Here is a 21,586-nt window from a genome sequence, read left to right as displayed (position 1 = left end):
ACTCCTGGGGCTGAGGGAGACTGTGCAATTTGGAGAGATGCACAAAGAGCCTCCTTGACAATCTCCTTGTAATGAACAGGGTTGTATCAGAGAAGTCTGAATGTCCGAAATGATTCCTTGGGGTCTCAAACTGACACAAAGGCTGTACCTACCGATAACACACGAGCAGCGGTGCTCTGCAGTTCCTGATGCCCTTCAAGCCTGATGACAGACCTCTGTAGAGAGATCCTTCTAAAGACAAGAGTAGAATTAGGGGTTAAAAAAGACATTTACATGTCCTAATACCAGTATAAGTAACTGAGCAGTGCAGAGAGGCAAAGCAGGGAGGGGGTGGGAAGTAAGGTACAGAATTTGGTTGTGCTTAAAAAAAAGCAACTCTTTGGAATGAAAATGTAAAAGGAGGGAGAGCATGGACCAAGGAAAATGTTGATGGACCCCTGCTCTTCCGCTTGGGACTGCGTGCAGCCATGTCACTGCTGAACATGCTCCTCAGGCAAATGTGCCGAGGGGCCCAGCAGCACTGCTGGAGGTGTGGGTAGCTGCACTGGGAGACCTAGAGAAAAGATACTGAAGGTAGGTCTGGCCTCTGCCATTTAAATTGGTGTTCCCAGAGGCCCTCTCCATCTGGTTAGGTACCCCCTTCTGTGTGCCAGCCACTTAGGACCAGCATAAGTTGACTATGGCTGGTTGAGTCTGTGAGAAGATGTGCTGCTAAGGGCTGACTGCGCTTCTGAGTGATGGAGCAAAGCTGCTGAGACCTCTGCTAACGTGGGGTTACAATAATAATAAATAATGATGTGATCTGACAACAGTGCAGCCAGCACAAATGATGCAATCTGTGGCCATGCCTGCAGCTTTCCAGAGCCAACATTTCAACTCCATTCGCTAAAGCAGCTCAAGCACTCTCCGTGGTGGGACACAAGGGCAGACGGGCACTCCCTACTGCTATGACTCTACTCCATAGTACCGTTTCTGCTTCCCCAGGGCTTGAAGTCAGAGCAGCGTTTATGCATCCTACTAGTGATGTTACCCAAGCTCTTCTCCGGGGCAGGAGCTTGATTTTCAGGGATTAGGAATCAAGGACACGTAATGCTGGCAGGACGCTTTGTGGACATGGCAAACACAAGACGTTATATGTGCTCTCAGATCTCTAAAAAACTCCTTGTAGATGTCCACTGCAGGCTAATAATTCAAAATGCTAAGTGACAATTTCCTCTCAATGAACTTCTTAATTTTCTGATGCCATAAATGTCAGTCAATCAGTGCAGCAGCTGCTGTGAAGTCCTTGGGTGCCTCCAGACGTGCGATCAGATGTTTGTCCAGCTTTCAGGACAGGTGATGGGGCAAACCCAGGAGGTCCAGGTGTACCTGGCATTGGGCAGCTACCACATTCTCAGTCACTTTACCTTGCAATTGTTTGATGAGAAGCAGGCCTAGGCATATGTGACGGTAGCTGTCCCAAATGTTAGCGATGCCTGGCAGGATTGAATGATCCCACTCCATTTGCCTTGACCAGCCAGAATGGATCAGAAAATTTTGAGAAAGGACGTGGACCTCCTGGCCGGCAGACTGTGCTCCAGGAGGGAGAGATATGATCGCTTGTCTTGCTCCCAGCAGCCAGAATCCACTGACCTTGACCTTCTAGAATGTTTGCATGGTCTGTCTGCTGGCTCTGGGTTTGGGTATGGTGGAGGCACCATGTATGGTGGACACCATAACGGGCTAGGGCTAATAGGGGACTGTTCTCCCTGAATGGCTTCAGCACTGATGGTTACCACTGTCTGCTTTCTTACATTCTCTCTGCGGGTGTTGGGGCACCAAACCACAGGGAAAATCCCAATAGGTTGTAATGTAGTTGTATCGTAATTAAGAATTCTACCAAAGCATCTACCTTGTGATTTCTGAGCCTAATTGTATTGGGATCTAGATCATGAAACTTCCCCAGCTAATCTGAAATTCCCAACCACCCAGCCTGGCTAGGTAATTCTTTTTTTTTTTGTTTCAGTGCAGTTAAATCAAATGCATTTCCTTATAGGACCAAACACCATGCTATCAGGAGTGAGCAAAAAAACTATCACTTTTTAAGACTAAATTCTGGGCCAGAAGTGAAGCAGCGAAATGCTTCACTTTAGGGACAAGAAAAGCCCTACTGACTTCACTCAGGCCACTTCCATGCTCAGAGCCATGCATGGTTTTGTGAGGCTGTCCCTGAGAGCTGAGGCTCACGGACCAGTGTAGGAATACTTGGTTCCTATCAACTTGCACTGGCACTGTAAGACTGAGCCTGGCAAAATGGACAGGAGCAAACTGTGAAATAAAGGCATTTCTGTTCTAATTATCACACACAGCAAAAGAGGAGACCCCAGCACGTGTAAGATCCTCCTCTCCAAGCCAGATCCTGATAAAGACATTTATCCTCCTGCCTCCAATCCATCCCTCCACGCTAAAAAGCTTCACTAACAGGAGAGGAGGGGCTTTGCATGCTGAAGATCTTACTTAACCAGCTGTTATCAAAGTATTTGCAGGGTGCATGAACTCTCTTGCCTTACATCGCTGCTCCAAGAGGAGGCTGTTGGCTTTCTGATAAAACTCTGCCACTTATGAAAAGAAATTCTGCACTTTGGGGATGATGCACACTTGATAAGAAAGATACCTTATGCTGTTATCAATATTGACTTAGGAGGGACACAGAGTAAGTGTTCTACCGTATACAAATATTGTCACTATCTGCATCTCAGAGAGCTGAAAAGTTAGCAGGCAGACGCAGGCAGCGTGTGTATCTCCACGGGGCAGCCTGTGCAGCTCAGAGCTCGTCAGAGCCTCCCTTCAGAGGATCCCTCTGTTGTTGCGTTTGCAGCCGATGTGTGTACCCCTGACAGCGTGCGCTGGCTTTTCTTTTTTTTTCCCTGAACGTGTATATTTGTTATAACACCTTGGGAAGGAAAAGGGTGCTGCCTTTGCAAAGTTAGATAACTGGCCCAGTTCTTTGCTGCCGGATTGGCTGGGAAAGGCCCTGTAAAACCACGCTGGCCAGCCGCCCGGCCCAGCCCTGAGAGGCTGCAAGCTATTTCCACAATTGGCCACTTCAGAGCGGGAGAGGGGGAGGTGAAGACAGCCAGGGAAACTGCATCTCCGCCAGGCTCCTTCCTTTCCTCCTTGTTTTTTTCTCTCAGCTGGAGTAGTTTGGCAAGCCCGCTGCGGGTGCCTCCGAGCCTTTCTCGCAACATCCAGGCGAGTGGGGTGTAGCGTTGGCGGCCAGGCACCTGGCCCTCCCTTAGCCGTGCTAGCAAAGTCCCAGGACAGGACATGTCAAGCTGCAACAGCCCTGGGGGCCCCGGTGCCCTGGACTTTCCTGAAGTCCTGAAGTCCCTGCTGGAGTACTCCTTACCCTGGACCAACAAGATGACAGGTAGGATTGAGGGAACGCATGCTGGCGTTTCTGTTTTGATTTCTCCTTCCACTCCTTAAGTTGCAAGGCAAGAAGCGGGCAGAAGATCTCGTTTGCTGCAAGCCCTTCAAGGGTGTGTTTCCCCCAAGTGTCCAAGTCAGACAGAGAGTTCTGGCACCGAGCATGTTGTGCAGCTAGGAGGAAAAACAGCAGCAATGGATTGATTACAAAATCAGTCAAGAGTGCTGAGCTCCTGATCCTTTTAATCTCTGTGCTCAGCTACTTCTTGGAAACCCTCAAACCTTTGTGCACAGAGAAGGCTTGGGCACAAATCTCTGTGCTCACGTAGCAATCCTGGAAGTTGCACCTATACAGGTTGTCCCATGGTTAATAACAGCTAAGCCTCTTCCCAGATGCAGGCTGTCCAGGGAGCCTGGCCCGTGTGAGGCCGGCTGACTCCGTGCAAACTTTGTGTTTGATGCTGCAGTTGTTTATCAGTGGAAAGCTGGGGTAGGGAACACAGCAAATGTGTTTTCTTTGCAAGAGCACTTCTATGCTCCTAGGCTTTCCCACTCTCTGTGCAGCATCCTATAAAACAAATGGAAAGGACCCAGGAGATTATTTAGTCTGGGCCTCTGTTGTGCTGAACACTTTGTTCTTGCTGGACTGACCACTTCTGTATTGCTGGGCATGCTCCAAGTGCCCACAGCACAACTTGGGGACTCTCTGGTTTTGGATAGGATGCCACATGCCCTTGGCAAGCTGCTTTTTGGTTGTTGTGTTTTAATGTTCGCTGCTGAGTTATGGGGAGGTGTGTGGGAACACCTTGTCTCAACAAGCTCATGTCTAGGCACAAGTGAGTTAAACTCATGGAAACAAACATGCACTGAGCTCGCTCTTCTGCAGAGAGTTGTGACCAGGACATGCAGACAGCTCTGCAGTCTTGAGGGGCCGCATGATCCAGGAGGTGGGAGCAGAAAAGCCAGATTCACAATGTGGAGAAAGACCCTGCTCTTTCTCAGGGGTCAACAGGTGAAAAGGCTGCTGCTGCAGCAGTAAAGGATTCATAGCAGGAAAGGCAGCTGCCTACACCTGCTGGAATACAGGGAGCCCTCGGCACCCACACAGCTCCCGGTGGGAAAGGGGTTAATAGGGCAATGGGAGCTGCCATACCTGCTAAGGGTCTCATTTTGTCACATTGCTGCACTGCTGCCACCTGTGAGCTAGCTCTCTCCTTTGCTGAGACTTTGCCTGTTAACGGGTGTGTTTACATATCACACAGTAAGAAGCTGTGTGTGGGGACGAGGGCATGTTTTCTGAGCTGACTGATACCCAGGTAGAAAGCAGACCTGGCTGTGAGGAGGCAGTAACGGCCAAGGGAGGCTCACGTGGTACAGAGCCTTGCTGTGGCTAAGCTGAAGTTTGGCTGCCTCTCTGGGATCTCTGGCCTCCACAGCGAAGTGGATTGAATTAATCCAAGGGAGGAGTGCTGGCAAGATTTATCTCTTTGGCAAGAGTTGAAGTGGGGAGTGGACGGGGGATCAATGATTTGCAGGGGGAATGATTTAGTCTTAACTCAATATGGCTTATTTGGCAGCTGAGAGTGCTGTTTTGTGGCAGCTTTCTTCCTCAGCCCCAGGACCACCCTGCCTCTCAGCATCACCTCCCATAACCCTTAGAATTGTCCTTATTAAGCCGCCTCCCTCCCGGGCCACTGTTCCCATCATGGCCCTCTTCCCACAGAGCTCAGTTCCCTCCTCCTGGGTCTCCATACCTATACACCACTTGTCTGGATTTGCTGGGTCTCAGGCCTCTGTCTGAAATGTGTTCTGCTCTTCAGACCTCCCAGTGGGGCTTGCTGTACGTGTTCCCCCTGCCCCGTGCCTAGTGCTGGGCTGCTTCTTGCTTGCCTCCTTGCTGCATCAGAGCTGGGCTGTTCTGCATCATCTGGCCCTGACAAGACTCCCAGCAGTAGCAGCCAAGGCCACTGCATTCCTCTCCTCACATCTCATTGTCCTCCTTTTCCTTCTCAGCTGCAGAACAAAAGAGAAATTGTAAAAATCCAGGCAGATTCCAGCTCAACTAAGAAGGTACAGCTGATGGTGCAGTGGCCACTTTCTGCTGGCAGTAGCTTGAGCCCCTAATTCCCAGAGGAGGCCAGAAAAAGGTCTCAGAGCAACCTCCCTCCTTGCTGGCAGAGCAGAGCTGATGCCCAAGCAGGGTGCTGTGAAAGGGAACCCACAGGAATGCTCCCCAGGAACTCCCTCCAGCCTTCGGGACATGCAGCTAACACTGTACATACTTAAACCCTCTCCAAGCAAAGTCACAACCCAGTGGTGGTGCACAACAAAGTTTAGCACAGTGGAGTGTGGGTGGAAATGTGCTGGAGAAAGAACATGGTCGATCTAAAAGGAAGAGCCCTGGAGTAAAGGCTGCTGAGTGGTTTTAATAACCTCCATTCATATGGACATTACCCAGCAAAGCATTTGGCGTTGAGATCTGCAGGGGGTGATGCGCGCAGAGCCTGTTCCTTGAAGTAGCATTGTACAGTACTGAGACACAGTGACATCCCCAGGGGCCTCCAGCATCAACAACAATGGAACAAAGCAACCATGAGAGCCATGAGTAACTGAACGGGAAGCCTGCAGCCTGCCCACTTTGGCTACGTCCCCTTGCCCTGTTCCTAGAAGGTGCTCCTTCCCAAATTCACTAGGTTGTGTTCTCCTACCGCCTACCACTAGCTGTTTCCCAGGCAAAAGCATCACTGCGAGCCCACCGCCCCTTGCTGAGCTGTGTGTGCTGCCTCTGTCATGTGTGGTCTGACATCTGTGTTTCATTGCCCTGTGTGAAGTGGCATCTCCCTTTCATGCATGTGCTTTTTTCTTCTGCCAGCTGAGCTTGGCAAGGCAGAGGGAGTCTGCAGAGGGTGAGCAGCAGCCCTGGCGCATGCTGGGCAGCGGAGCATGACCTGTTCTGCCTGCTTCTTGCAGCTGGATTTATCAGCTTTGATAAACGATGCATTAACCCATGCTGTTCCAGCCTTTGGACCACAGCCTGTATTAACGAGGTGGCCCTTTCCCAGCTCCCCGTTGGGCAGCATGCAAGCAGGAGTTGCGTCAGGAGTCCCACCCCTGTCCCCCGCGAAGAAGGTGGCAGATTCAGCCTCCCAGCCCATGCAAGAGAAGTAGCTCGCAGGTAGGGCAGCTCCCTGTCTGACTGGGTTGGATGGAGATGTCCCCTGGTCCTTGTTGTAGAAGGGCAATGGGGAAAAGCACCTACCCCATGCAACTTCCGATCTATTCTTTTTCCTGGGGCACATGGGGAGGAATTTGGACGTGATTTTGTGTCACAAAGACCATCAGGGTTTATTAGAAAGGGTCAGGTCAAATTGCGCCTCGCAACCAAAATGAAATGTCTGAGCTTTGTGGGAGAGCAGCTGAACCAAGCAGATGCCTGAGTGTCTACCTGGGAAGAAGAGGTCCTTTTTCTGCTGGCACTTTGAAGGACATCTCCGCCCTGGCACCTGTGGCTCTGTTGGCTGCGGATGGGGCCACCCTATGGAGGTTGCACACCCTTTCCTTTCCCCACTCGCAGCGCTATGCAGTAGGTTTGCTGCGGCCGGCCCTTCTGCGGCAAGAGGCAGCAACTGCTGACGGGAGAAGCCTGTGGCTGTAGCATCTGACACTTCTGCGAGCTTATTCATTCTGCCCGAGAAGCTCCTCAGTATCCACCTGTGCTCTTGGGGATGAACTCAGCAACACTTGCTCCCTTTGTATGGTCAGAAGCTTAAATCCCAGCACGGCATCCCTATTGCTGGAAGATGGGATCAGCTGGAGAATCGCAAGGGATCGCTTGTGATCATGAGAACTTGGAGAGACCCCCTCCTTCTCCAGCTTCCCAGCCGCAGTGAGGTCCTTCTCCCTGCTAATGTTATATAGGGCACGCTGCTGCGGGCATGATGTAGGACAGAGGGAGATTAAATCCAGGTCATGTGGGAAAGGTGATCTCGGGATCCTAAACGAGGATATTTAAGGACCGGCGGCGGTTCGGCACCGGCGGCGGCCGACGCGGTTACGCGACCTCCGAGCCCGGTCCCAGGCCCGCCGCCCTCCCGCGCCGCGCTGCCTGCCCCGGCGGTCGAGCCCAACCGGACCCGAGGCCGAGGGGTGAGGGGTGAGGCAGCAGGGAGCGGCCTACAGCTGAGAAGCGGCTCCTCGGCGCCGCGCAGCCCGGGCCGCCCACACGGTCCCCTCAGCCGGTAACTGTCGCCTCAGGCAGCGACGGGGTGGTGGGGGGGGACTCCCGCGCATGCGCAGAGGCGGCCACCAAGAGACGAGCGGCGAGCGCGCGCCCCGCGGCCGGCGCGGCTCCTCCTCCGCCGCCCACGCGCGCGCCTTCCTCCCCCGCCTTCGGGAGCAGCTGGCGATGACGCAGGAGGGAGGCGGGGCTCCGCATGCTAATGAGGCGCAGCAGCCGGCCCCCGCACGTGCCCCGGCGGGCGGCGGGCGCGTGCCCGCGCGGCTCCGCCCCCCCGGGCAGTGCGGGCCAATGGGCGCGCCGGGGAGGGGAGGAGGGGGCGGACCTCCCTCATGAATACTGAAACATGCTGCCAGGCGTCAGCCGGCTGCGCATGCGCTCTCTGCCTGCTCGCGCGAGTCCGTCCGTCTCGCTCCGCGTTCGTCGTTGCTCGACCGTGTTCTGGGGAGCTGCTACTGCCGCCGCCGCCGCCTCGCGCCGCGACCGTTGACAGCCGTTGACACAGCCGTTAACACAGCCGTTAACAGCCCGCCCGCCAGCTCGCGGGGAGTATGCCCGGCCGCGCCGCGCACCAGGAGGCGGCGGCGGCGGCGGCGGGAGGACCGGAGCCCACTGCAGCCGGGGGGAGCGCGGGGGGGGCCGCCGCGCAGCAGGAGCAGCGGGGCCTCGCGGGCGCCTTCCCGCTGGTGCTGAAGAAGCTGATGGAGAACCCGCCGCGGGAGGCGCGCCTGGGTGAGCGCGGGAGCGCGCGCGGGGGCGGCGGGAGCGCGCGACACCCTCCAGCTTCCCCCCCCCCCCTTTTCCCTTTCCTTCTCCTCCTCCTTCCCCCCTCTCCCCCCCCCGCCGTCTTCCCGCCTCGGAGGGCGGGTCTCGCTGGGTCACGGAGGGACTGGCCGCGGTGTGCGCGGAGGGGGGGGCACCCGCGGGAGAGGCCGCACGCCCGGGCCTGGCGTCCTTCCCCGGTACGTCCTTCTGTCCGCCCCTCCCCGGCCGGCCGTGCCAAGTGCCGGCAGCACGGGATCCCGCCGGGAAAGGGCTCGGCCTGACGGGGCGGCCGCCGGCCTGCAGCCCGGCCGGCTCCCCGCCTCAGCCGCGCAGGGCAGCAGCGGCCGCCCCGCGGGACTGGGTCTCCCCGGCGAGCCGGTGCGACTGGAAAATTCAGCTGCTGCCATCGTCCTTTCGGGTGTATTTAAGTGTATGCGCCGGGCAAAACAAAATGCTTCGGGTGCGAGGGATATGTGGAAGTCAGGACGTGACGCGCTGGTTTTTATCCCCTTAGCTATCTAAAGGCAGCCTCCCCTACCTTTAGACGCATAGTTGGGAGCAGCAGTGAAAAGGTTCCGAGTCTTCCGTGACCTTAATTACTGAAAAGTCGTACGATGACACGCATAAACAGCAAATCTCCTCAGATTAGGTTTGTTGATAATCCGTGAGGGTATGACTGACTGCCTGCACATGCAGCGCTGCATAGGCTGGAGCTCGCTCTCTCCCACCGATTATGCAGTCAGCAGCTGTGTAAGTAACAGTGCTGGTGCTTATAGTCTTCAATGCTGATGGCACTTCTTTTAAAAACTTTTTTTTTTTTCCACCTGGCAGTATTTTTTGCCTTTTTGAGTATCAGTTTGATTTTGAGGAAGGTTTGTGTTTATCCGCACTGCTGTAGCGCCCAGTGTACTGGTGTATAATGTCCTTTCCAATCATGAAGATTCTGTGAAATAAATCCTTACATTTAGGAGTTTTGAAGTTGAGAATAATTTTTGGAACATCAGGCGATATCCAGAGTAGACTGCAGTGCAAGCAAGGTTGGCAAGATTCTTCCCAGTGAGGAGCCTAGTTAAGATCTGTTTACTTTGTGTGTCTAATGTTGTACAGTACTGTGTAAATGTATCCATCTTGTCGTTCTGGAAAATATTTTTTTCTCCTTTCTGTTTAAAAAAAAAAAAGTCAGCCTCTGATAAAGGTTTTAGTTATGTTGCCATGGTGCAGGATGTTGCAGTACATAGAATCTTGAATCTACAGTATTATGGGGTTTCTTAAGATATTTCTTCACCCAATCCTTTTTAAGGTGATAGTGCTAGCAGGAGCCTAAGGTCATGTGTGGAAACTATGATGGTAGCTGACTGGGATGTGGTGACTTTGTCTTAGGGGTGGTTTTCTTGTCCAGAATCATGTGATCTGGCCTATGGACATGTAAAATTTTAAAATTAATACGATTTTGAGGTAGTGCATCTTCCTAAAATTAGAAACATATTATACTTTTAGTAAAAGACCCTATTTCATCTTGGGAAGGTGTTCAGCTTGGCTCTCTAAAGCTTGCTAGTGAGTCCATTGCATCCTGATTACCCCTCTCCCTTCATGCTGTGATGAAGTTCAGATTGTTCTCATTCTTAAAATTTCTCCATAGATTTCCTTAGTCCATCTTGTACTGTTCCACTTCACACTTTGTGGAACTTGTTGCTTTCTGTTCATTTTGATCTCTCTTGCTTTTCTTGTTTGCATATTTGCAAGACAAAAGAAAGAACTCCTCCTGTGTTAGCAGGTAATTTTACAAAAGACTTGTCAGGAGAATTGTGACTCAACTGACTTCAGAAGATCCTTGTTGATTTTCTGTTCCTTTACAGTATGGTGACACAGCCAAAATGTTAAATAATTACAAATTTACTTAAAACAGTGGTGTGTTTTCAGCAAGCTTTCTGAGAAAAGACCCTATGCCTTTTGCCTGGAACACCTGTTGAGAAAAATACAATTTTCTGTTTTATTCAGTGAGAAATGGTATCATCTAGCTGCAGTGTCCATTTATAGTCTCCACAAGCTACCTGTGGGTTTTCCAACTGCTGTAGGTAATTTGACTACCCAGTAATCCAGCAGGCTTTCTAATCCTTCTGAGCAACAGAGGAGGACATCCAATTCCAAATGAATGCCGTAATCTTGAATGCCTTGCCATATACCAAGTATGTCTGACCAGCCTTGCTGTAAATTGTGATCATGTATGCTGTAGGGATTAAATAAATAAAAATAATAGTCTTTTTATAAAAAGTCCTGTGGGGTAAGGGAAGAGAATTAATATTCTGGAGCAGGAGTATAAATCTGTCATATTAATAATGAGCTGCTGCATACTCTCCAAAGGATGCCTTAATCGCCAGTTGTGTGCTGCTGTGGCAGGAGGAATGCCTCAACAAACATCACAGTAATGGGCATCAGGAATATAGAACCCTGTAACCTGTCTTGTTCTATTGTCACAAGTGGGACTAAAGATTTATGGAGCAATCAGCCTTAGTCTGTGTAGTGTTTTTGGTATAATTTACAATACTTTTTTATGAACCAGGGGAACTTTGTCAAATAAGTGTTTGTTCTGTTTGTGGCTGGGGGAGCACTTGACAGTTGTGGCCAAAATATCTTTTGGTGTGCTTTTGTTTTGTTATTTTTTTTTTGTGGGTGGTGGGTCTTTTGGTTTGATTTTTGTGTGGGTTTTTTTTTTTTTTTTTTTAAAAAACCACCAGGATGTGGAATAAAGCTCTTAACAGGCTGCTGCTTCTGGCTAAAACAGCAGTATTTCCAACAGTTCAAGAACTGGAATGCTCTGCCTAAATTACTTAGCACAAACTAGTGACCTCTCTGTTAACAGCAGATGTACAGCCTAGTTAGTAGGTCACAGTAGCAGAATGAGGGGGCTAAATCGGACATGAGCCATCATCTGCAGAAGTACAGTCCAGATTTATCAGGGTGACCTTGAATCACTGCAAATGGAGCCTCTTAGGATACTGCAGCTCTGCTGTCAGGTAATACCTGTTTACACTATAAATATCTTAAGAGAATTAATGTTTCAGCTCCCTGTGATGGGGCGGGCGGAAACTTCCCCCTCAAGATGCAAGAAGTTAATTAGTGTTTCGTTAGATATTGTGCACCCAGCAGGATGTTGTGCAGCAGAAATGAAGATTACATTAATTGAAAGAAAGCCAGTGGGAAAACGTCAATGGAAAAATGATCATACAAAGGTTTTATCTTTTTATGTATCGCATTTGAAATACATGGGCAGCCAATATGCATGTTAACTTCTGCTATTTTAATTTGTTTCAGATATTGCTGTTAGAAGTGAGGAGGGAAAGAGAGAGGCAGCATAGCTGAACAAAGATAGCACTGGAGGCCCAGGGGTTGTCCAGTTGTCAACACGTAGCAAAAGGACAAAAAAGTTCAGATGGTCTTCTCATGTGAAGAAAGGATCTAATCTGGTGTGAGCCAGGGATGATAGCAAGAGGAAGTTGGAGGGACCACAGTCTTTTCAGGTTACTGAAGTACAGCAGGATGATGGTGCGCATCTAAAAGGCATTAAAAGATCTGAATAGTCCTTTAGGCATCTACCTTCTGAAAAATATTTTTAAGCCTTATGTTTAGTCTATTAGTGACTTAAGGTTTCTTTTCTTCTCTGTTGGAGGTGTTGTATTAGGTGTTGCAAAGCAAAAGCACTGCTGGCTTGCATTAAAGCTGGTATAACTTAAAATGGAATACTGGTGTTTTCAAGAGTAGAGACTGATTTTTATTTTTTTTTTCCCCTGCCATTTTGAGTCAACATTCACAAGTTTTGTTATCATGTTGATCAAAAAATAAAAGTGATTTGCAAAGAATTCATTATTGTCACTTGCACTTGTTTTGGTGTTGTCTTTACTGGGATATTGTCCACAATCTCCAGTGCCAATCTGGGTTTGGTTGTGCTGAGCACTATGCAAACCTTATGGAAATACACAATCCCTGATTCACAAGTTGAATGTAAAATGGTGGTTCCAGTTTGGTTCTTCACTAGTAAGTGAAATCATCCTTACATGTGAAGCAGAGTAGATGCTGTTTTTTTACTAGCTTCAAGTAGGAGCTATTTAGAAATGTGCAGGTTATTTGGATCATGACTGTGAGCCTGCACGTTTGCTTTGCCCAAGCGAAGGGTAGGAAAGGTGCAAAACTCCCTGCAAAAAGGAGTTGTTGGCAGGGATAGGAGTTGAGAGATGGCAGTTCAGAGGCAGCAGTGTCAAGTAGCAAGGGGGAAGGCCAAAACTACAAGATTATGTTAATAAAGCTCAGGTCCAGGAACCACTGTTCTGAATTTAACATGTTCTTTGGTACTTGCTCTTAGAGCCAAGTGTATGGCTGGTAAGTATTTTCTCAGCTGTTTAGTTTAAAATAGGTGTCTCCTTTTGTATAACATGTTCAGAGCATGGTAGATTAAAATGATAATTTAATTCATATGGCAGCACTGTTCTTTAAGCCATAAAAAGCTCTTTCAGTCCCAGTTCCACACCAGCTAAGGCAAGAGCAGAAGGAATGCCAGTTCTATCAGAATAGGTTTTATATAAATAGGCTTTTCTGATTTAGAGCAGAGTTTCACCCCCCACTCCCACCCCCAATAAAGAAAAATATTCCTTTAGGATATTGTTGCCAGTCTAGAAAACCCTAATGCAAAACGTTTGTGCATTGTGTTGGGCTAATCTGTGTCAATACTGGAGATCCAAACTGGTCCAGTCTATGTCCCTGGAGTCCTTGTTCCATTGAACTGAATATTTGCCAGCTTCTGTGGAAAGACCAAATTTGCAGTTGGTTAGGATACAATCAGTGCCCGTTCCTTTTGACGGCAGTGCTGGCACAATGCTGGCAGTGCTGGCACTGCTTCTGCAATGCCTCCTTCAGTGCTGGTAGAACTGCATGTCTACATGGAGAACTGGATCAGGAAAATGACTTGGATTCTTTTTTCTTTTCTGCCAGCTTATTTTTATCTCTTAAATTATGTAATTATTCCATAACTTGACTTTTCTGCTTGGATTCCGTCCCAGACGATTGTTAAGATTCAGTAGCTATGGGGAACACAGAATCAGCCATTTTTCTGTCATATGTGCACTGTAGCATAGTAAATGGAGAAAATTTCATCAGTCTTTTGTGGCTTGGGGGTGGGGTGTGGGAATATGCCTTATTAGACATCTCCCCAAAGAGTGAAAATTGTATGTAGGTACTCTGAGCTATCTATAGCGAACAGCATTTGGAGCTATTGCTTTGTGTGGACATGCTGAGTCATTTCAGAAATAACTGCTTCTAAAATGCTGAACAATAGACATCCAGGTCTCTGGTGTCTGGTGGACCTTTTTGACTGCTTTTCAAATGTAATCTGAAAATCCATATTCCTTTCTTGTTTGTATCTAGATTATTCTTCTGCACCTTCCTTCTTTGTGCATAGAATAAACTACTCTGCTTCCTGGGAGTTTTCTTAATGGCTTCCTATGTAATCCTACTTACGGACACTCACTTTCGCTGTCTTCCAAGATGAGCCAGGCTATTTTGCAGTGACTATTTAACAATAAGCTACATGCGTATTATATCATGCTTTGGTAAGTTATCATAGCAAAGATGCTGGTCTTCAAGGCTACTCAAATGCCTGTGGTCCGGCCATCACAGGGGGTCAGAGCGTTCCATACTGAATGTATGAATGTCGCCTTTCAACATCTGATTTTTCAGATTACGTCATGAGGCAGAAATACAGCTTACTGAATTTCCTTTCATGGGGATTTTGTTAGACTCTTAAACCTTGAGTCTCTCCTGTGTTGCAGCTTGTACAGTGACCTACTTGTATCTTTCAGATAAAGAGAAGGAGAAGATAAAGCTTGAGGAAGATGAGGCAGCAGCTGCCAGCACTATGGCAGTCTCGGCTTCCCTTATGCCGCCCATTTGGGACAAAACCATTCCTTATGATGGCGAGTCTTTCCACCTGGAGTACATGGATCTGGATGAGTTCCTGCTGGAGAATGGAATTCCTTCCAGCCCTACTCACCTGGATTTGAACCAGAATCCACTCTTGCCTGTGGCTGAGCTGGAAGGAAAGGAGTCTGCCAGTGCTTCCACTGGTTCTCCTGCATCATCCTCTTCCACTGCAGTTTACCAGCAATCTGAAGCAGCCTCCAGCACAGGTAGATGGAATAATATGGGGCTCTGAGGGACTTCCGTTTTTCTGGTATTAAAAGGTGCCTCTTCAGATCAAAGAGGAGATGTGCTAACCTGTCAGTGTTAGCTGTGGCAGGTTAAGTAGCACAGACATGCTCAGTGTAGAGCCTTAGGTTTATGTGTGAGTTCATGAAGATGCTGCTTCTTCTCTTCTTCCCCTCTCCCCCACCTGGAAAAAATGAGTGAGCGTCTCTCAGTGTACAGTCTGTTTCCCTTTTGAAATTGAGAGAGCTGAAACACCAACATAAAGTATTTGCTTTCTTGGTATTGCTAGTATAATGAGAAGCTGGAGATGTTGAGAAAATAGTTTCTCAGGTTATTTTACAACAGATTTGATAGTTTCTGACAAGTCGTTTGTGCTACCTTGGTGGCTTGGTATGCTTGGGTGAACTTACGCTAACTTAATGTACCTCAAATAACAATCCTTAATAGAAAAACAATGAAGCAATCTTTTCATGCTAGCCTGTGAAATGTGAGAACAGACACTTGGAAAAGGTGCGTTAATGATGCAGTTTGATGTTCTGTGGTGCTTTGAAGTGGGAATGGAGGAACAAAGAAACAAAACTGTACTTAAATGGTAGTAGGAAACTTCTACTCTTCGTTTGTAGTATGGAGATCTTCTCTATTAAAAAATGCAGCAGCTCAGTTTGCACTAGATTTGGAGTTTAAACATGATAGCCACTAAACTTTCACAGTACTGTTTTCTGAGCAGACTTCACAGCAAGCATTTTGCTCGGGGCCTCTTCTGTGAACCTCTGAGAGAAAAGCAAAATGTGGAACTACTTCAATAAGACATAGGGTGTGGCTTTTTTCTAGGTTGTATATGAAAAAATTATTCATTCATCACTACTTCAAATTGCACTGACATTTACAATTCATGTATATGAAGTATGTAAACGTAAACTTTAATATGACAAAGTTCATATGAACATTATCAGTGTTAGACAATCTGTTGGGACATTTGTTTCCATGTGGCAAAGAAGTAGAATACTGTTGCATTTGTAACAAGCCCACCTTTATTTAGTCCTCTGTTTGGAAATACAAATGTCTGACCTTTGAAGGACCTTGTTTCTGTAAGGCTCTCTATGGCACAAAACTGAGGCTGATACAAGTTTCTCATTTCTTACTGCTGTGGAAAGTGCTTCTTAACTGTGTAAAGCATGAAGTTTCTGCCAAGGAAGTATTAACTCTTGTCCAGCATCTGTTTGCTCACGTCTGTTAGTCTAGCATGTGTTCCTAGAGTTTGTGTTACAAACTGGACTGTGTAACTTCTCTCTGTACCAGCAGCTGTGCAGCACTGAGCACACCTTACGGAAATACTAAATAATACGATTAAATACTGCCTACAGTAGGGTAGTAAACAGAGATACCCAGATTGGCTTCTTGGTTAATTCTCTTCACTCTGCTGAATGTATTGTAACTTCTGCTGTTGTTGCCAGAGTCCCCACCACAAAATGAGAGAAATACTCCCAGCCCCATTGATCCTGACTGCGTAGAAGTTGAGGTGAATTTTAACCCTGATCCTGCTGATTTAGTGCTGTCCAGTGTGCCTGGTGGTGAGCTCTTCAATCCTCGCAAGCACAAGTTTACTGAAGAGGACCTGAAACCACAACCAATGATTAAAAAAGCCAAGAAGGTTTTTGTCCCAGATGAGCAAAAGGTAACAGATTTATTGCTGCAAACTTCTCTAAGCCTTGATCAAAGTTCCTGATTCTTTACCCAAACATTTTGACACATAAAACTAATGCACTGCACCTATGTGATTGGGGAGAAGCACTGCCAGGAATAGAATTGGCAAGTCAACTGCTGTTCTTGCTCTTTTGCTGGTTTAGTATCATGAGATAATTACTGGGCAGGAGTAACTTATCATGCTATACGCAGAAATCAGAAGAATTATCAAGTCACATCCTCATCAACTGCATTTTTGAAGGCCATTGTGTATATATTTGCCCAGCATTATGTCAGCCCAGACAACAGAACGGGTTGTTTTCTGTGGAAGTTCATTCATGAGTTGAAACTAAGTAAAGGGAGCATTTTAGTTGGACAGCTTCTTAGTAGCCAAGTCTCTTAATCTCCCTAGTTCTAGCAGTGCACTTGGTTTATCCTAAAAAAAGACTCATGTAAGGATGGAATCTTACAGTACTGTGTCGCTTTCATTTTGGTGTCTGAGACCTGCAAACCAGTGAAGATTTTTCAATATAACAGTCAGTATGAATGTAATCATACAATAAAGAGGTGTCTATTTGATACAGTTGTCAGGTTGGCGCATCTTTTTTTTGTTCTTTTCTTTTCCTTTTTTGCTGCAGGATGAAAAATATTGGACAAGGCGAAAGAAGAACAATGTGGCAGCAAAGCGTTCCCGTGATGCTCGACGATTAAAGGAGAATCAGATCACAATTCGGGCAGCCTTTCTTGAGAAAGAGAATACGGCCCTGAGGACGGAGGTCGCAGAGCTACGCAAGGAAGTGGGACGATGCAAGAACATTGTTTCTAAATACGAGACCAGATACGGACCCTTGTAAGCACACCCCTTTTCCTTGTTAGGGCTCCTTGTTTTAGCCTCTTAGACTTCTCTGCCTTCTGTAGAGACACACAGAAATAAAGTTTGTGGAGGCTTTGCCATTTTGCATCTACACAAAAAAAACCCAAACAAACCCTGTTTCTGTTGGCACAACTTGTTCAGGCTCTTTCCTGATCATTGTATTGCCCAAAATCTTAATGTCCATATTTACAACTATGTTTTTAACACTGATAGAGCATTTTCTGATGTCATACAATAGAACAGATTCATCCGTCTGGAGGAATAGATGTGGATCCCTCCTGATTGGACAGGGCTTTTGCTGTCTGTTCTAATCTCCATTTTAAGTGGAGAAAGAGCCTAGGAGATTCTCCTTGCTTTTTTTTTTTTTCTTTTTAAACTCCTGCTCTTTTCTCCCTTTCCAGCCCACCCACCCCTCCCAGTCAAATTGTAAAACATAATTTTAAGATGTAAGTAGATGTTGCTGGGCAGCATCGTGAAATTATTTCCTCTCCCATTCAGAGGCACTAGGAAGTACCTGTTGTATAGAACTTTTCCTGTTGAAGAGGAACAGGCGAGCCTTTAGGACAGAAAGACAGGAAAGTAATCAATCTCTTGTAAAAACTGAGGTATCTCAAGGTTAATGCACAAGTGTTATGCAGACCAGAGTCAGTGCAGCGTTGATTAAAATACTGCTCAAATATCATGGTAGGTTCTAATCCTGGATAACTTCCAGAAACCAAGGAGAGAGAACAGAAGGGGATCTCTCACTTTATGGATACGGACAAAATAATTTGCTGTGGGTTTTAGGCTGTATTTCTACCACAACCCCTCCTTTTTTTCCTTAGAGGGACTTCTCTCTTGAACTGCTGATGATAAAGCAGCATGTCACACTTAGCTGAGAAGGAAGGGAGAGTTAGGAAAAGAGGTCTGGCTCGTTAGGCTGAACCTTGAGTCCCATCTGTTAAGGAATTGCCAGTACCTTATGCTTTGGAAGAAGGGTTTGTTTTTTTTTAAAAAAGCAAGCAAGCCACTGTTACTTTACTGCACCTTACCTGTTGTACAAGGGCTTGAGAAAGACTTTTGGTCCTTTGCCTCATGAACACTCTATGGAACAAGCTACACCCACTCTAAACACGAACAGTTTACCTCACTATCTCCTGTGTAGCAGTATATCTGGTCTCTCCATGCCTGCTGGTTCTCTCTCCAGCATGTTTCCTGTTACAAAATTAGCACACGAGACTTGCCCTCTTGGAAGTAATCCATTCTCAGCACCAAGCGCTGCTTCAACAGTACGTGGTGTTAAAAGAAAAATATGTTATGTGTGATGTTGGGACCTTCTACATGACCTACAACTGCAAGAACCAGAAGCTTTAACAGAAATATGTGTCTAGAAGTCCTCTTAATGAGAGAAGCTATCTTAAGATAGTGGCTGTGTCAGAATTCTTAGGCTACACGTCTTGGGCTAATATTTATATTAGGGAGTAAATGTGGGATACAAGATGTTTAAGCTAGTTTCCAGGTCCCCTATTGAAAACTGAAAAGTTTATTAAAAAAGCATTGGGGTTTCTTTTCTATACTAAAGTCTTCTTGCCTAGCTTACCTTTTAAACATAATGTGGAAATTGATGTGAGTTTAGACCAATCGTGTGTTGACTTCTTAAGGAAGTTGAGAAACAGGCTAATTCAGAATGCTTAAAGTAAATGTATGCTTTGAATTATCTTCCCCTCTGTTATGTTCTTAATTTGACTAGAGTGGCTCTTCTTTCAAACGTACTAAAAATTGTCACCCTTTCAGCAGGGGTTTTTCTTTCACAGGGTGGTGTGTGGTGGTGATGGTGGGAAGTATGTTATAAATAAATTGTCACACTTAACACTTTGCTTTGTTTAAAGTGACTTATCTGATTCCGAGTGATGCAACTTTAAAGACTTTTAAAAACAAAGCAACTAAAAAGCACACATGAATCGCCAGTCTTCAGAGTGAGCAGTGAAATCTATGAGGTGTCCCAACACAAACAACTGACGATGACCCTGCCTGCCTGCTTGCCTGCAAGTACCCCATCTGAACTACCCAGGGCTGGGCATGATGAAAAGTGCAAAGTCTCCTTAATTCTGTATATGGCTTTCTTATCTGTCTTTCTCACTGTAACTATGAACTACAATAAGCTTACTTATTGGGGTTTTGTCAAGACACTCAAAGTTCATGTCTCAAAGTCTGTTGACAGCCTGTGTGAATAGTGACTCTTTGTTTTGGCACTCAAGTGGAAGAAAATAGGGAGCTTTAAATGAAAGTGTATATATTAAGAACTGCTATATTTTAAGACTCTTTTTCTTTTCCCTGCAGTAGGATGAATTTTATTTAATACTGCGGCTCACTTCTGGTACAGCATAGTGTCTTGTGGACTACTGTGGGTGCAGAATTAAAGACACCAGGACAACAACAGTCTGTGATGTGTGAGACTTGCAGTGCAGAAAAGTACAGCAGATGTATTGAAACAATCCAGAAAGCACCACAGTTTGCCGTAGCAAGAGTAGTAATAAACCTCTATCAAATGACCCATGTAATAGTAAAACACTTCGGTTGCTTTCCTGCTCCACAGCTATACTGCTGTAAGCTGCCTTTTCCTTTGTTTCTTTTTATCAGGCTTGCTTTCTTTTATGGTATCTTGCTGAAACAAGATCTATTCTTCTGTTAATGATTTAGCAATCATGGAAAAGGTGCTAGTCTGAGCTGCTGATCCTCATGACTTTTGGCAGTCTGAAACCGCCGACTGAGTATTAGCTCCAGCAAAACAACGTCTGTTAGCTGCCATATTACAATTTTCTGTCTCTTGACTACATGAGAACTGCAGTGGCGAAAGAGCACTTTGTTCATCTGTTTCATAGAACTGAAACAGCCAACGATTTCCCACCGTTACAATGGGCAGCTTAAGTATCAAGACCCTTGTGCTGGTGTGGGAGAGTAGATGAAAGCTTGGACAGATTGCGGGGATGTTTATTGTGTGTAGAAGATGGAGGAAGTAGGTGGAAGTTCCTTTGTAAGAGTTTCATCAGCATAACAAAAATCTACTCTTATATTGAGGAAGCTTAAGAGCTAAATTTGCGTGGGAAGAAAAAGAGCACTTAATTTCTGGGCCATGCTTGTAGCCAAAGTGGAGCTTGTAAGACAGGAGTGAAAAATGATCAAGCGTATTCATAAACAGCATACATCTCAAGAAAAATAATCCTGACAGCTTTCAGAAGCACAAGTGCCAAAACTATGAGGCACAACTAGTTACCAGCAAAGCTCAACATTATCATGTTGGGCAAGTATTTTGACTCTGCATTTAGCCAAGAGATTCCACCCCTAATTTCAGAGCAGAAAGGCAAAGAGGAAAAAGGTGCAAAGAAGCAGCTAATGTGAACTTAATTTAAAAAAAAATATAATAAAAACTTCAAAACTCTGAATTTATAACCAGTTTTTTGAAGACATAACCTTTGTAAAGAGCATATACATTAAATGCCATTATTAACCTATTATTTTAATGGACCGTGTTCTGAAGTCAAGCAAGTACTTTTAAGTTGTTTTGTTTTTTTTTTTCTGGTTACAGAAGTATACTTATGAGTGTATTATTATAATTTGGGATTCTAAAGCTGAGATAATCTTGGAGTATTCTCTTCAAATAGATGAATAGTTTAGCTCCATGTTGCTGAAATGTCAGCATATACCTCTATCAAGTATTCCTGATTTGGACCGATATTTTTGGTATTTACTGGGTTTTGTTTGTTGTTTTATTTTGGTGATAAAGGCCAAACCATGGATTTAGAAAACAAAAACAAAGCAAACCAAACAAACCTGACAGCATGTAAATGTAGCAACTCTTTTTGCATTCATCATTTCTAAATTTTCAGTTAGCTTTGAATGGCCGTTCTTGAAAGTCATGCTTCCTGTTTAAATCACAAAGATAACGGGTATTGTTAACTGGGCAAGGAGCTGCTAGTCCTTCATTTGGGTCTTGCTGTCTTGCTGCTTTAGGAATACCTTTTAAATACTTAACAAATTGTATGCAGGATTTGGTTTTGCAGTATGTCATGCTATTTTAACAGCAAAATATTCAGTCAGTGAGAATAGTATGTGCAATTCTGTTACCTTTTGTGTTGGTATTAAAAGCTTACACCATGGAAACTAACAGTGAATGTTCATTAGATCTTTCTTTCAGAGAATACTGTTAGCAAACTCTTGTGCTTCCCTGTAGGACAGTGCAGATTTCCACATTCTGTGATTCATGTGCCTATGGGTTGCAAAACTGGAAAATCGCACTTTATGGTGAGTGCGGCTTAACTTTTGTAGTTGGAGAATTTTATTTTTTTTTGTTAAGAAGCAACATCTTCAAAGATAGATGAGAAGGTGGTAACTATTTAAAAGAGTGGAGGTATTACCAGACAAAAAATGATGTGCAATGCGGAATT

General features: G+C 46.1%; 1 protein-coding gene across 2 annotated transcripts; it reads left to right on the top strand.

Moving 5' to 3' along the window:
* The first annotated feature begins 3,087 nt into the window (after positions 1-3,087).
* On the top strand, positions 3,088-21,304 carry TEF (TEF transcription factor, PAR bZIP family member). Of its 2 annotated transcripts, none has more exons than XM_074578037.1 (5): positions 3,088-3,409; positions 14,260-14,586; positions 16,060-16,280; positions 16,927-17,138; positions 19,031-21,304. In XM_074578037.1, the coding sequence occupies exons 1-5, from the start codon at positions 3,307-3,309 to the stop codon at positions 19,050-19,052; spliced, it is 885 nt and encodes a 294-aa protein (XP_074434138.1). In that variant the 5' UTR covers positions 3,088-3,306; the 3' UTR covers positions 19,053-21,304. The 2 variants fall into 2 exon arrangements, with proteins under 2 accessions (XP_074434138.1, XP_074434129.1); XM_074578028.1 differs by lacking the exon at positions 3,088-3,409 and adding an exon at positions 8,067-8,377.
* Positions 21,305-21,586: the final 282 nt, after the last annotated feature.

This window comes from Larus michahellis, chromosome 1, assembly GCF_964199755.1.
Source record: "Larus michahellis chromosome 1, bLarMic1.1, whole genome shotgun sequence".
Lineage (NCBI taxonomy): Eukaryota > Metazoa > Chordata > Aves > Charadriiformes > Laridae > Larus > Larus michahellis.
Note: the sequence above shows the minus strand (reverse complement) of the source record. Positions and strands in the feature narration are given on the sequence as shown.

Excerpts from the sequence above, each read along its gene's own strand:
- TEF (XM_074578028.1), top strand. The coding sequence starts at position 8,197 with ATGCCCGGCCGCGCCGCGCACCAGGAGGCGGCGGCGGCGGCGGCGGGA. Across the intron at positions 8,378-14,259 it reads GCCGCGGGAGGCGCGCCTGG|ATAAAGAGAAGGAGAAGATA; the intron begins GTGAGCGCGGGA and ends TGTATCTTTCAG. Across the intron at positions 16,281-16,926 it reads TTGTCCCAGATGAGCAAAAG|GATGAAAAATATTGGACAAG; the intron begins GTAACAGATTTA and ends TTTTTGCTGCAG.